This window comes from Lathyrus oleraceus, chromosome 6 (genome assembly GCF_024323335.1).
Source record: "Lathyrus oleraceus cultivar Zhongwan6 chromosome 6, CAAS_Psat_ZW6_1.0, whole genome shotgun sequence".
NCBI lineage: Eukaryota > Viridiplantae > Streptophyta > Magnoliopsida > Fabales > Fabaceae > Lathyrus > Lathyrus oleraceus.
Window position 1 is genome coordinate 127,898,232 of NC_066584.1, and position 16,767 is coordinate 127,914,998.

Consider the following 16,767-nt stretch of genomic DNA (forward strand, 5'->3'; position numbering starts at 1 on the left):
GAACTTATGAATTTTCTAAGTTGGCCATGCAAAATGAAATAAAATTGAGAAATGAAATGATTTAATGCCATAAAAATGATTTGGGAATTAATTAATAAAATGAATAGTGCCGGGGCCAAAACGCCCCGTATCACTAATCCTATGTGGCCGCTTGGACCCAGTCAACGCTCCTCCAGCCAATTGAACTGCCCGCGTGGCAGCATGCTTGGGCTAATGGCGTGTTTGCATGGTGAAACCGCCTGGCCAATCGCAGCGTCTTCCATAAACAACATGCAAAGCGTGAAACAGAAAACCTATGGATCAAAATGCGTTTGGCGCACAGAAAATATTTTCAGTATCATCGAGTTCATCACTACCAACCCAGGCCAAGAACTTTTCTTCTCCAAATTCAAAAACAAACATATAAATGCGTGCGTCTTCCATCATACATTCACAATCCAACAACGATTCATCAAGAAAACAAAAAGCATATGCAAATCGAAGGAAAAACACATTAACATCAAAACTTTAAAAGCTTGTAACTAGCTCATTTTGGCACGAAAATCAACGGTTCAAAGCTCGTTTAACTCAGCGTTCAAAGATCTATAAGTAACACTCAACAAATTCATGAATCAAGATGGTCGAAATCTGACCTTTATGAAGAACAGCGGTTGCATTCACGGTTATTTGCCCTTGTTTTGTGCAAACAGAAATTCTACCATGCTCCAGGAGATGAATGGAAGTAGGTTGGATGTTCAATTGCTTCAAATCCAACTCAAAAACCCAACTGCCATGGAAGGGGTTCAATGGAACAGTGCTATGAAACAGCTTCTACAGTTGTGATTTTATGCTTGCACAAGTCTCAACAATGATGATAGATGGTGAATCCATGGACCAAGGCACGAATTCCTTTGAGATTTTTCAGAAAAGTTCCAAAATGAAGAATGAGAATTTGAGAGGAAATGATTTTTCAGATCTGGTTTGTGTATAGTGGCTAGGGCTTTTCAGTCAGAAATGATGCCATATATACTTTGATTAACAAGGCTTAAACATGGTTAGTGAAGTGGTAAGTGGAATTGGCTTAATTAAGTGTTTTGGTCATTTTGCTAAAAACCAACCAAAAATGCATGGGGTGCATGTTAATGCACGAAAATGGGCTTAGGCATGCCCCAAATTTGATTTCTGAACAATTGCAAATGGTAAAAAGCATTGGAAATGTTTAATTTGAAAGCTCATTTTTTCACCTCTCTCTTTTTTAATTCATGCCACTTGAAAAAGGCCATTTTGCTTGGATGATTTTTGATGAAATGTAATGATGCAATGTGGTAGATCATGTCAAATGTGACTTGTATCAAAAAACCTCACTCAATTTGGTCAAATGGTTTGGAAGATATGCCATTTTGAAGTTCAAAAATTTCTAAAAATGATTTGATCATAACTTGCCAACCATAAATGAGAAATGAGTGTTCTTGGACTTTTTGGAAAGGTGAGAGCAAGATCTTCAACTTTCATGTTGGACAAAAATTCATTTGAAGCTTGTATGATGATGTAAAGTTGAGGAGAAAAACTTTCTATTTTTGACTGTTTCCAATTACAGGTCACCTGCCATTTTAGGAAACTTTTTGTCTGACTTTATTTTCTCCAATCTTGATATTTGAAATGTCAAATGAGACTTGTATGGACATGAATGAACCCTTTCAAACCATCTCCCACCTTGGAATCCATAAAATCAGGCACAGTTGACCACAGTTGACCATAGTTGACTTTCTAGGGTTTCTGATGGACTGAACAATGACTGAAGACTTCTGAGCACCCAACCCTTGACCAAACCACTTCAAAAGGACCCCTAGGTTATGTGAACATGTTGGACCAACCCTAGGGCCTTGTCTCAATGGAAATTGTACTTGCTTGCTTGATTGACTGATCTCCTGACCAGTTTGACCTAATTTGTCAGTTGAACTTGCACTTGGGCAAAGGACAATGCAATGCATGCAGTGGACTATGTTATGTTAATGACCTAAATATGAGAATGTATGTACAAAAGGTAGGTGCAAATTTGAGGTGCTACAATGAGCTATTTGAATTTTTTTGTGAAAAACTTGGAATTCTCCATGAGTTCTCTTCTTCTAGAACTCCACAACAAAATGGAGTTATAGAGAGAAAGAACAAATCTTTACAAGAAATGACTAGAACCATGATCCATGAAAATAATTTACCTAAGTACTTGTATGCATAAGTTATAAACACAACATGTTATGTTCAGAATAGAATCCATATCAAACCCATTATGAACAAAACTTCATATGAGATTTTTAAAGGAAGAAATCCAAGCATTTTTTATTTTCATCAATTTGGATGTACATGTTACTTCTTGAACAATAAAATATATCTAAAGAAATTTGATGCCAAAGCTCAAAAAGGAATCTTCTTAGGATATTCTAAATGCTCAAAGACATACATGGTGTATAACTCTGAAACTAAAATGGTTGAAGAGTTAATACACATCAAATTTAGTGACAAGGAGTCTAACAATAAAATGTCAGAGCTCGTTGAACATTTTTCAAATTTTCATGTATCTTAAGACATTCCAGAAGTTGGTGGTTCAGAAGCTACAAAACCTCCAGAAGTCGATGGTCCAAAAGCTGATGGTCCAGAAGCTAATCCAATTTCTGAAGCTCTAAAGAAGTTCATGATGGCTCACAAGAAGCAACTCAATCCAAAAAGACCTTCAAGTACAAGTCTTCTCATCCATAAGAGTTAATCATTGAAAATTAAAATAGTCCTCTGAGAACAAGATCTGCATTCAGAGAGGAGCATCTAATGTTAGGACTTATCTCCATGATATAACCAACTTCTTTTGATGAAGCCTTATCTGATAATGGATGGATTATGGCCATGCAAGAAGAACTTAACTAGTTTCAAAGGAATGATTTGTGGGATCTGGTACCCAAACCTCATCAAAAGAACATCATTGGACTTATATCTCAAGGCTACATCCAGCAAGAAGATATATATTTCTCTGAAACCTTTGCACCAATTGCAAGGTTAGAGACACCCAAATTACTTGTCTCTTATGCTATTAATCATAATATCATTTTATATCAAATTGATGTTAAGAGTGCATTTTTAAATGGTGTCATTTATGAAGAAGTGTATGTCAAATAACCACCTAGGTTTGAGGATTCAGACCACCCATATCATGTGTTCAAAAAATTAAAAAATCACGTTGGTTTGTTACTTTACCTAACAGCTTCTAGACCAGAAATTTTATTCCGTGTATGTTTGTGCGCAAGATTTTAGTTAGATCCTAGAGAGACTCACTTAACTATTGTTAAGATATTTTTTAGGCATCTGAAAGGAACTACTAATATAGGAATACTTTATAAGAAAAATCCCTAGATTACAAGCTAGTTAGATTTTGTGATTCTAACTATGCTGGAGATTGAATTGAGAGAAAATCAACTAGTGGAAACTGTCAATTCATAGGTGAAAACCTAATATCATGGGCTAGTAAATGACAATCAACAAATCAACTATTGCTCTGTCTACAACAGATGCATAATATATCTCGGTTGCTAAGTATTGCACACAACTGCTCTGGATGAAATATTAATTAGAAGATTATCAAATAAGTGGAAGTAGTATTCCAATATTATGTGATAATACTACTGCTATTTGTTTGAAAAAAAATATTATTCAACATTCAAGAACCAAGCACATTGAAATTAAACTTCATTTTATTAGATATTATGTTCCAAGAGGTATAATGGATATACAATTCATTGATACTAATTATCAATGGGTTGACACATTTACTAAACCCCTAGTTATTGAAAGATTTGAGTTTATTAAAAAGTATTTGAACATGCATTTTGTAAAAGAATAGTGTTTGCTTCTGAATGAGGGATCATAGTCTAAAGATGATCAGAAGTCACTATGATCATAGTTTGTCTCAGCCTCTAATGAATAGTAGACTCTAGAGCATGTCAGCCTTTGATGCTCATAATTTGATTATTTGCCTATGATATCATTTAAGTGGAAATCCTTTTCATCTTCCTAGTAAAATATGTCCCACTTAAATGATACGTATTTGAAAAGTTTCCTTTGGTGGATATTAGCTAATGGGTAATAACTGTTGGGTAATGATGAAATTGTTTTGAATATTGTGTCTTGCGCCCATTTTTCATTAATTTTTGTTTTAATCAAAATAAAAACCTCTTTTCACTCAAAACACTTAAACATTTCAGCTTTCACACACTTCTCACATTCCACAACTCACACTTTCATTCTAAAGCCTTCTCTAGAAAACAACCCATTTTCACAAAACCTTTTAGAACCTTAAAGAAAATCCATTTGCAATGACATCTACATCTTCTTCTCAACAAGCTCCATTGATTGTCGAAACTGGAAAGGGATTCCATTTCAAGCTTAAAACAATGAATTTTAGAGAAAATGATCTTAAGCTGGTTGTGGAACAAATAGTTGATTTCAAATCTTTTAAGGTAAATGGTATCCTCTAAAAGAACACTTTGATTTTCAAGGTTGGGCGCATTTCTTTGATATACTTAATGGTCCGACCTATCCCTACTTGGTTAAAGATTTATCGGTTAGGGCTGAGGTATATGATGAATTGGCAGCATCTTTTGAAGAAAAGGGGAAAATTGCTGAAGACGGGGCGAATAAAGGGAAGTCAAGAGCTGAGATGGGTCTGAAGAGTTTAAAGAAGTTGAAATCGGATCATTTGTGATGGGTGTTGATGCTATCATCACTCAAAGGGATGTTACTAAACTGATATATGTAGCCAATGAAGAAAGATGTGTCCTGAACTCTATAGATGGAAGTAAATATTCCAATTTGATTAAGTCAAACTTATTTTAGAAGTATGATGACTTTGGAAAAGTGAAGAACATACAGATTCTCTACAAACTTATGTTCAAAATTCTCATTGGCTTCCTGATCCCTAGAGAAGAAAGTTCTGATCAGATCTCCTGGGATCACAAGCATTTCATCTGGTTCATGGTGAAGTGTGAGAGGCTAAACTTGGTTTCCAACATCTTCAACCATCTGCGCGATGCTATAAAGGAAAGCCAAAAGCATAAAAAGAAGAATGTTTCTTATGCCAGACTCCTATCTGAACTGTTCCATTAGAGTAGACTGATTGATGCTCTAAAGAAAGTTTTTGTCACTTAAGATCTGAAAGAGACATATGATAACATTCTCTCCGTTGTTGTTCTTGGTAATATGAATATCATCAAGAAGAAGGAGTGGTGAAGCCTGAAGCAAGTTTTTGCATCAGAAGTGGCAAACCTACTTATATTGATGATTTTCCATGTGTTTCTGAGCTGGACAACCTTGAACTGATTCATGAGTTTATTAAAATAACACAAGAAGATGTTTGAATAACTATGGCTTTAGATGACACTCCAATCATGTCAGACAAGTCGAAGATGAATATAACCTTCTCCACTATATATGTGTGATCCATCCATATATTATTTTGGCTCATACTTTCAATACTTACACATCTTTCTGATAATAACTTGAACGTTAAAATGTTAATCTTTTACAAATACGTCCTTTTTAATCACACGAGAACCATGATTATTGTACCGAAAATCTTACTAGAGGGGTGATCATCAACCTCTTATCTATTTTCTATTCTAGTATAAAATAATTAGTTTAGTAAATGTCAGTACATAACAAAAATCAATAAAAACCTCACACAAATTGTGCATTGTCTTCAAAAATTATCATCATATAATTTTATATTTTCTTTTCATTGTCGCTTAAAATGACTAAATTTTTTGTAACTTTTTTAAATGGTTGATTCCTTTTATTTTTAATAATAATATTTTTAATTGTATCTCTTAAAAAATATTATTTATATTACCTCAATTCATTATTTTTATATTTTTTTAACATTTCTTCATAATGCTCAACTAACTCGCATATTTGAGAGTTTAAATCCTTGAAACTTTTAAGAGCTTATTTTAAAGAGAAAAATAATTAAAACTTGATCTTTCTTAAAGTAGTTTAGTTATTTAAATACATCTTTTAAAAATGAGTAAGTGTACTGTCATTATCATAATGGAATTCATATTTTTATATATGATGATTTTTATATAATTATCAATTAAACTGCCTTAATAGAAATAAAATAATTAAATCGTCAGTAACTAAAATATTAAATACATAAGTTTATATTTTTTATGAAAATATTTAAATTCTTTAATGTTTTGCGTCAACGACATAAATGTTTGGTGAGGAGTGAGAACAGTGTGCGCATGCATGCATTGAGGACGGAGAAGAGAATCCAATGTTATGACGAGGATGTACCATCACGTCCGTGTTGGAGGAACAAATACGAGAAAGTATCGGACACGTGTGCATGGTCCACCCCTTACCTCACACGTGGGAAAATAACTCCCACCACCGAATGACGGTGCATTTACTTCACACTGTCCTCTCTGCTTTGTCCTTTTGCGTAGCCTTCGTATCTTCGTGGGACCACCTTCCGATTAATTGCTTTTGCCATCTTTTCGTTTTGTTTGTAAATCTGAAATGAGATTTTAAAAAAAAATTACCAAAATTACAAATCTAAAAAATAATATTTTTTTCATCTCAAAACAAATAACACATTTAACATTTTTATACATATTAAAAAAATATAAAGAAAGAGTAATGATTTTATCAAATTATTTTGATTTACTATTGATATATTAAAACTAATATTAATGCAGAATGAGAAATAATAAATTAAATATATTAATTAAAAAACAAATTCACATTTTTTTTATTTTATATAAATTATATAAAAAAAGTGAATACCTCTAATTTTTAAGTATAAAAATTGATTGAATAAATAACAAAAATTAAAAAGTTGATTGGATTATTTAATTGTTAACTATTTGTATACATTTGTAAATTGATATTTAAAAGAGAAATTATTTAATATTTTTTATTTAAAAATATTTAATACAAATAATAAACACATATGCAGAATAATTAAGAACATAAGAATAAAAAAATAATTAACGTTTTTTAAATTTGAAGAAGAACTTTATGAAAACAAATTGAGAAAATATTTAATAAAATTTAATATTTAGAAATACAGGGAGTACTAAAATACCATTATTAATATATTTTTATTATGTTAATACATATTAAAATGTAACAATTAAAAAAATATAAATATAAGTACAAATTAGATATTACAAGTTTAAAAAACATAAATAAAATTACATGAAAGTGATTAACGGATGCAACACAAACTTCATAGGTAGGGGTGTTCAAAACCAAACCAACCCAATAGAAAACCGCAAACTAAATCAGACCGAAACCGCAAAAAATTGCATTTTGTTCGGATTCGTTTGGGTAATTTTTAAATAAAACTGTACGGTTTAGTTTGGTTTGCGATTTGCATTTTACAAACCGAACTAAACCAAACCAAACCGCATTATGTTACAACCCAAAGTTCACTTATCCCACATCCAACCCAAACCTCAAACCTAGTATGCCTTAACCTTACAATTACAAACGATTTTCTCTTAATCACATTTAGGGTTTCAATTTCAACCTTCTTAAATCTCTCATAGTAGTATCACACATTCTTTTCATCTTCCTTTCCATGTAGGTCTCGCCTATTCTACTTTAATAAGTCCTCTATTATGTTCTTTTTTTTATCTTTTATGTCACTATTTTCTCTTCCAATTACGTTTTTATTGCACATTTCTTCTCAATCTCGCATCTCTTATGTTCTTTTTTTCATCTTCTCTAATCTCTCATCTCATATGTTTTTTTTATGTTTTATTATAATGTCTTTGATATTATTTTATGCTACTATTTATATTTGTCTTTTATTCCACTTTTGTCTAATCTGATTTTTGTATATTGAATGAAACGTTTTTGTCTAAATATGATGAATTTTGATGTTATTTAGTAATATATGAATGACTACACACAAAGTTATGTCGTTATTTATAGGAGTATATATGGCTCAATAAAAATATTATAAAAAACCGAACCAACCCAAACCGTATTGATTTGGTTTGGTTTGGTTTGGTTTTATTTCTAAAAGTCAACCGAACCAAACCGAACCGCATGCTTTTTTTCTCTTGCGGTTCGAGTGATTTTTATCGTAAAAGCCGCTCAAACCGCACCACGAACACCCCTATTCATAGGCTTTAACTAACCATTCAAAGATGAAGCATGGCCACTATTAAGAACTAGCGTTCAAACGGATATTTTGTGTCCGTTCGTCCGCTTTTTTTAGTTCATTGACGGATCAAAATATAAACATATCTCTCTCGCCCTCCCTCCCCCTTGGGCTTGCTAAGACACAAAAAGCACTCATTGAACATACAATAATGCAATGAAATGAAAGTTATTGAGAGGTTGATATGGATGAATGAAAAGTATATATACTATCAAAGAATGTGATTAGTAAAACGTGAAATAAAACAAAATAAATTAAAATGAAAGAGTATAATAACCTGGTTGATTCTCACCATAATAACCACAATGCATAACATGACATCCTATATAAGTAAACATTTTGAATTCAGAATTTACAACAGACACAACATAAGAAAATATTTTGATCAGTTTAACAACTTTCTCCAATAATCAACAGTAGCACCATGTGTTGCACATAAGATGCTTTTTAATGAAATTCTTACTTTGGTTGTTCTTCTATAAGTATCTTTCACCAAATATATTATATGAAATTCCTTGTTTGCTAGGTAGATGATAAATGAATCTATTAAATGGCAAAATGTAGTGGTTGTTTCATAAATAAACGACAAATTGAGGAAATATGTTGGAGGTAGTTTATTGTATGAGGAGTGGCCATTATGCAGCTGTCAAAATCCATGTTTTACTTATTTAAAAACTAATTAGAAATAATTGAAGAATAAAAATATTTATAAAGAAAAAGATAGATAAAATACAATTTCGGAAAAAAAGGTCAGTCCAAAAATACCAATCCCCTTTATATATAGGTATAGATATAGATAATTAGATTGCTTTAATTACATAAGAAACAAATTCAAAATATATTAAACTAAAGGGAAATCATTGATGACCTACTAAATCAATATGCAAATCAAATTCGGTAAATAAAAAAGCAAGAAGTTTGAGATTCAGAGAGGTGGACGAAATCACCGCATACTTTCTACTTTTATAGTATGACAAAAATTAAAAGCATAAACAAGAGAATATATATGTTAGAATATGTGTGGAAATATACCTTGAAACCTTAAGTGGTGAACAGAGAAAATATATTTTAAAATTGTCTAAATCAGAAATTAATATGGAAGTTGACGAAGACGATATAGACGCAGCTTGAGGTTGGTTATAGCGTTGGCATGATGGTGCAAAGTGACGTTGCTGGTGGAGTCGGGGGAAAATGAGGATGGTAGTGGAGTTGGTGGGAAAGAAAGGAAGCTATCTGAAGAAAAACTTCAGAAATAAATTCAAGAAAAGTCTCGTGACAACTTGAGATGAACTTGACAATGAAGAAGACTATGACAAAGATGAAGAACAAGTCAATCTATCTCTGATGGCTCTTACATCTTTAGACACAAAATATGACTCTGATTCTGGACCAGAGTCTAGAGAAGAAGATGAGGTATTCTTTAAACTATCTCATGCTGATTTAATTACTCTTGTTCAAGGCCTTATGGGTCATTGTCAAGAAAATTCAGACATATGAAAATCTTGAAAAAGAAATATGATCTATTGAAAGATGAGTTAAAATCTTCTCAAAATAAAAATGAAGCTTTATAAAGATTTCATATTGCTATAGTAAAATAAATGTCTAATAAACCTCTTGGTGAGCATGAAATGGCTCTTCAGGAGTTTATCATAACTGGCTTTAACATGACAAAACTTGCATCCATGATTTATGGTGTAAGTAGGATTAAAGGAGAAGGTATTGGTTATTCTCAAAAACGTTGGTACCTGGATAGTGAGTGCTAACAACATATGACATGAGAAAAGCATATGTTTCAAACCCTAACTTGAAAGAGGGAGAAACTGCGGGATTTGGAGGAAACCAAAAAGAAAAGACATTGGTATGTTTACTATTGGTAATTCCTCTACCTCTATTAATAATGTTTGGTTAGTAGATGGATTAAAACACAACCTACTTGACATTAGTTAATTTTGTGGTAGTGGTTATGAAGTTATTTTAATAAGAACAATTGTATAGTCATGAATGAGTTTGACAAGGCGATAGTGTTCAAAGGTAGGAGAAAAGGAAATATTTATAAAATTAATTTCTATGAATTGGCTTATCAAAAGACACTTCGCCTTTTAAATGGCTCTAGAATATAAGGTTAGGTCATGCTAACTAGAGATTAGTCTCTAAGCTTAGCAAGTTAAAACTTCATAAAAGATTTCCAGAACTTAATTATCACTTAGATGCTCTTTTTGGAGGATTCTAAGTAGGGAAAATTAATAAGACTTCTTTTAAAACTAAGAACATTGTTTCTACCTCTATACCCTTATAATTGCTTCGCATTGATTTATTTGGTCCAGTTGGTACTTTATCAATCAATGGGTAGAAATATGAATTAGTTATAGTTGATGACTATAATAGATGAACTTGGGTAAAATTCCTCAGAACTAAAGATGAATCATATGATGTGTTCAACATCTTTTGCATACAAGTACAAGTTGAAAAAGAATCAAAGATTTTAAAAGTCAGAAGTGATCACGGAGAAGAATTTGAAAATGATCCATTTGAAATATTTTTTTAAAAACATGGAATTATTCATGAGTTCTCTTCTCCTGGAATCCCATAACAAAATGGAGTTGTAGAGAGAAAGAACAGATCTTTACAAGAAATGGCTAGAACGATGATCCATGAAAATAATTTACCTAAGTACTTATGGGCAGCAGCTGTAAACATAACATGTTATGTTCTAAATAGAATCTATACTAGACCCATTATGAACAAAACTTCTTATGAGCTATTCAAAGGAAGAAAACCAAGTATCTCTTATTTTCATAAGTTTGGATGTACATGTTACATCTTGAACAACAAAGTCTATCAAAAGAAATTTGATGCCAAAGCTCTAAATGGTGTCTTCTTAGGACACTTTGAATTCTCAAAGGCATACATGATGTACAACTCTAAAACCAAAATGGTTGGAGAGCTAATACACATCAAATTTGATGACAAATAGCCTGGCGATAAAATGTCAGAGCTAGTTGAAAGTTTCTCTGATCTTTATGTATTTTAAGACACTTTAGAAGCTGGTGGTTAGAAAGTTATCAAACATTTAGAAGCTAGTGATCCATAAGCTAATCCAACTTCTTAAGCCCATCTAGAGGAAACAAGTTCTCAAGAAGCTCATGATGACTCTCAAAAAGCAACTCAATCTAGAAATAATTTCAAGTACAAGTCTTCACATCCAGAAGAGAAAATAATTTGAAACAAAGATAGTCCTCTAAATAAAATATACGCATTCAGAGAAGAACACTCAGTTTTAGGACTTATCTCCATGATTGAACCTAATTATATTGATGAATCCTTATCTAATGATGGTTGGATTGTGGCAATGCAAGAAGATATGAACTAGTTTCAAAGGAATGATGTTTGGCATCTGGTGCCCAAACCTAATTAGAAGAACATCATTGGAATAAAATGGGTATTCAGAAACAATTTTAATAAGCAAGGAGAAGTGGTAAGAAATAAAGATATACATGTAGCTCAAGGTTTCATTCAACAAGAAGGTATAGATTTCTCTGAAACCTTTACAACTGTTGCAAGGTTAAAGGCAATCATATTACTTCTCTTTTATGTTATTAATCGTAATATCATTTTATTTCAAATGGATGTTAAGAGTTAATTTTTAAATGATGTCATTTTTGAAGAAGTGTATGTCAAACAACCACCTGAGTTTGAGGATTTAGTCCACCCAGATCAAGTTTTCAAGCTTAGGAAATCACTTTATGGCCTCAAACAAGCTCCTAGAGCTTAGTATGAGAAACTACATTATTTTCTATTAGAAAGTGGGTTTCAAAAAGGTAAAGTTGACACTATATTATTCAGAAAGACTTTGAAAAATGCCATCTCAATTGTTCATGTGCATGTTGATGATATTATTTTTGTTTCTACTAATGCTAACATTTGCAAAGAGTTTTTTGAGTCAATGCAAAGTGATTTTGAAATGAGTATGATGGGAAAGCTGAAGTTTTCCCTTGGAATTCAAATCAACCAATGCAAGGATGGAGTCTATGTTCACCAGTCAAAGTACACAAAGGATCTTCTGAAGAAACTCAAGCTAGATGACTGCAAGATCATGACTACTCCAATGCATCCAACTTGCAATCTAAATAAAGAGGAAAGTAGCACCAAATGTTTTATAAGTTGTACAGATGTATGATTAGTTTGTTACTTTACCTAAGAACTTCTATACCAGATGTTTTATTCAGTGTATGTATGTGTGCAAGATTACAGTAGAGAAACTCACTTAATTGTTGTTAAGAGAATTTTTAGGTATCTGAAGGAAACTACTAATCTAGGATTAATTTATAAAAATTCCATAGATTACAAGCTAGTTGTATTATGTGATGCTGACTATGTTGGGTATAGAATTGAGAGAAAATCCACTAGTGTAAACTGTCAATTCATAGGTGAAAACCTAATATCTTGGGCTAGTAAAAGACAAATAACTATTGCTTTGTCTACAACAAAAGTATAATGCATCTCAGCTGCTAAGTGTTGCACACAATTTCTTTAGATGAAAATATCAGTTAAAATATTATCAAATAAGTGGAAGCAGTATTCCAATTTTTTGTGATAATATTGTTGTTATATGTTTGACAAAAAATCCTATTTAACATTTAAGAACCGAACACATTGAAATTAAACATCATTTCATCAGAGATTATGTTCAAAGAGGTATAATAGATATACAATTTATTGATACTGATCACCAATGGGGCTATTAATTACTAAACCTCTAGCTATTGAAAGATTTGATTTTATTAAAAAGAATCTGAACATGCATTTTTTTAAAGAATAATGCTTACTTATGAATGAAGGATCGAAGTCTGATGATTATCAAAAGTCACTATGATCAGAGTCTGAATCAGCCTCTAATGAATAGTAGCCTCTGATGCATTTCAGCCTCTGATGCTCAGAATCTGATTATTTGCCTCTGATAGCATTTAAGTGGAAAATGTTTTTATCTTCCAAGTGACATATGTCCCACTTAAACGACATGTATTTGGAAAGTTTTCTAACATGAATATTAGTTAATGGGTAATAACTTTTAGGTAATGATGATTTTGTTTTGAATACTGTATCTCGCAGCCATTTGTCATAAATATTTGTTTTAATCAAAACAAAAACCTCTTTTCACTCAAAAAAATTAAACGTGTCGGCTTTCACACACTTATCACATTCTACAACCCACACTTTCGTTCTAAAGCTTTCTCTGAAAAACAACCCAGTTTTCACAAAAACCTTTTAGAACCCTAAAAACTCCATTACAATGACATCTACATCTACTTCTCAATAAGTTCCATTGATTTTCGAATTTGGAAAGGGATTCCATGTCAAGCCCTAAACAATGAAGATCAAAGAAAATGATCTCAAGTCTATTGTGGAATAGATCATTGATTTCAAATCATTTGAGGTAAATGGGTATTATCTAAAAGAAAATTTCAAAGTTCAAGGTTGGATGCAATTCTTCGATATACTTAACGATCCAACCTATCCCTTCTTGGTTAAAGATTTTTGGGTTAGGGCTGAGGTCTATGATGAAGTTGCTGCATCTTAGGAAGAAAGAGGGATTATTGATGAATATGAAGCAAATAGAGGGAAGTCAAAAGCTGACATGGGTCTAAATGAGTTTAAAGAAGTTGAAATCAGACAACTATGATGGGCTTTGATGTTACCATCACTCAAAGGGATATTTCCATGATGATTTATGTAGCAAATGAAGGAAGATGTTTTGTGAACACCAAAAAGAGTAGTAAACATGCTCATCTGATCAAATTAAGCTTGTTTACCAACTCTCAAGACTTTGGTAATGTGAAAAATATGCACAATGTATATAGACTTCTATTCAGAATCCTCATCGGTTGCTTGATCCCTAGAGAAGGAAGTTCTAATCATATCTCTTGGGATCACGAGCATTTCATCTGGTTCTTAGTGAATAATGAAAGACTAAACCTGGATTCTTACATCTTTAACTATATTTGTGATGTTATCAAAGAAATTCAAAAGCATCATAAGAAAAAGGTTCCTTATGCCAGACTCTTATCTAAACTGTTCCATCAGAGCAGACTGATTGATGCTCTGAAGAGAATTTATGCCACTCAGGATCTGGAAGAAACATGTGGTAACATTCTATTTGGTGTTGTTATTGTTAATTTGAATATTATCAAGAATAAGGATGTGGTGAAGTTTGAAGCAAGTGTTTGTATCAAAAGTGGCAAGATTGCTTACATTAAGGATTTTCCTTTGATTTCCAAGATGGACAACCTTGAAGTGATTCAGAAGTTTATCATAATGATAAGAGAAGATATCGGCATCATTATTACTATGGATAACATTCCATATGCTCCTGCAAATGCTTACAAGCCTTCAAGAAAGAGGAAACAGTCTACTTCTGAAGATCAGAAGGAGACTCAGAATCCACATAAGAAAAAGGCTTCAACATATAAGGAGGTAAAGGCATTGGTCTCTTCTACTATCTTGATGCCTTCCAAGACCATAAGTGAAGCCATTGGGAAGACTCCTCATAAGATAACTTTTTCTTCTGACAAACCAGCTCCTTCAAAGAAACTGAGGAAGATGATTCTTCCTATAGAAGAAGAAGAGGAAGAAGAGATAATTCACCTTTGGTAATGAATACAAAGGAAGAAAAGAAGTTGGTTCAAGACCTAATGAAGAAAACTGTTGTAGAAGGAGCAAAGATGATAACATCTACTCTGATGGATAAAGTTGTGAAAGATCCTTCTAATTCTGAGGTATTGATGGAGCAAGCTCTGCAAGTAAGGCTATGGAAGAATATATTTTGAAGGAAGTAGAGGGATATGATGGTGTTTCAAAGACTCAATCTCTTAAAGTTGTTGTGGAAGAAGACATCTTTGGTGAAGCTACAACTGGTGCAGAAGCTTCAGATACTACAGAAACTACAACCACATGTATGATTTCAGATCTTATCTCATATAATGTTTTAAATTCTTCCAATCCTAAACTTGAAACCAAAACACCACAACCTCATAAATCACCACAATATTCATCAGAAAACACACCCTCACTTAAACATGATACAAATCTATCTATAGGTCATGTCATGCCCTCTCCCAAACCAACCTCTAAATCTGATACTGATGAATCAAATTCTTATACCATTAGTCAATTATTGCTGAAATTTACTCAACACGAACTTATCCCTAGAGCATCTGTCTTAGAGGAACTGACAAGTCACCTAGATGGTGAGTTCACTACTGAACAAAACCAATTGGTACTTTACTCAAATCCTGACCAAACTAGTCCCATTAACACCATGTTTGAATCTTTTATCCATGTTTCAAGCTCAAAACAAGTTCTAGTTCTGAAGTATCAGATTTTGAAATAATGGATATCTCACCAATTCAAGCCATACCCCTTGTAACCACACCTTCTCACCCCAATCTCAATCTTCTAAATTTCACCAATCAGAAGACCAAAACAATGTTAATCACCTTGAACATTAATTCCAACCTGATTTTGAAACCTCAAATAAACCTTGTTTAACCTCAATCAGAACTTGAAGCTCAAACCCATCCAGAACAAGAAACCTCTGACCCAAATTTCCCTAAACCAAAAGACCAACCCCAACCATAAGCCACGCTAGACCAAACTATACAAGAAACACAATCTGACCCTCAACCTCAACAATCTGATGCAGATAATGTGTCAAGTTCTGGCACAATACCTGTTTCTTTCTCAGAAGAAATCACCTCACCTATCCCTTCATCCTTTCCATTTAAACAATCAACCAAATATCCAAACCCAAATGGAAGAGTTTATAATTGTTTTATATGATAGGATACAAGAATTGGTTATTGAGAGACTCACTGCATATGACCTAGTTACTTATGTTCCTAAGTGGGATACTCTTAGAACCTCTGTGGACTCAGTTCTGCAAAACCTAAAGTCCTTCACCTCTGAGACTGTTGCTTCTACCAGTCAGAGGCAGGAGCAATTGGAGGAGGAGATGACTTTAGTAGCTTCTAAGCAAGACAAAATGGATATCTGGGTGCAGTATGTGGTTTCCAAGAAATATGTTATGGGGCCTGACATAAAATCCATATTGGAGATTTTAAAGAAAATACCATAGAACCTAGGCATAGTATCCCTTGTTATCCTTTATTGCTAACTTTTTTGAAATTTTTCTGTGCAATATGACAACTATTTTGTTTGCTTTAATACTACATTTCTTCAATATCTTTTTCTACTCCCTTTATACTTTGTTATTTTTGTTGATGACAAAAGGGGGAGTAAATATATAAGTATTTAAGCGTGTGAATTTGATAGTTAAGAACTATTTTTGCTTAAATTCTTAAATTTATTTTAATGTGCTTTTAAGATCAATTTAATTAACTTGGACCTTAGGGGGATCTTATAAACCTCACCTTTTGGACTATTAGACTCAGGGGGAGCTTACAAACCTCAAACCCCGAAGTTAACCAGTTAGTTAAATTAACAACCGTTGTTCTTAAATATGGTGTTTGTCATCATAAAAAAGGGGAAGATTATTAGAACAAAATTGGTTTGTATCA

General features: G+C 32.6%; 1 protein-coding gene across 1 annotated transcript; it reads left to right on the top strand.

Annotated features, from left to right (window-relative positions):
• The first annotated feature begins 13,873 nt into the window (after positions 1 to 13,873).
• LOC127094378 (uncharacterized) lies at positions 13,874 to 14,845 on the top strand. Its single transcript, XM_051033219.1, has one exon. The coding sequence runs from the start codon at positions 13,874 to 13,876 to the stop codon at positions 14,843 to 14,845; it is 972 nt and encodes a 323-aa protein (XP_050889176.1).
• The last annotated feature ends 1,922 nt before the right edge of the window (positions 14,846 to 16,767 follow it).

Excerpts from the sequence above, each read along its gene's own strand:
- LOC127094378 (XM_051033219.1), top strand. The coding sequence starts at position 13,874 with ATGGGCTTTGATGTTACCATCACTCAAAGGGATATTTCCATGATGATT.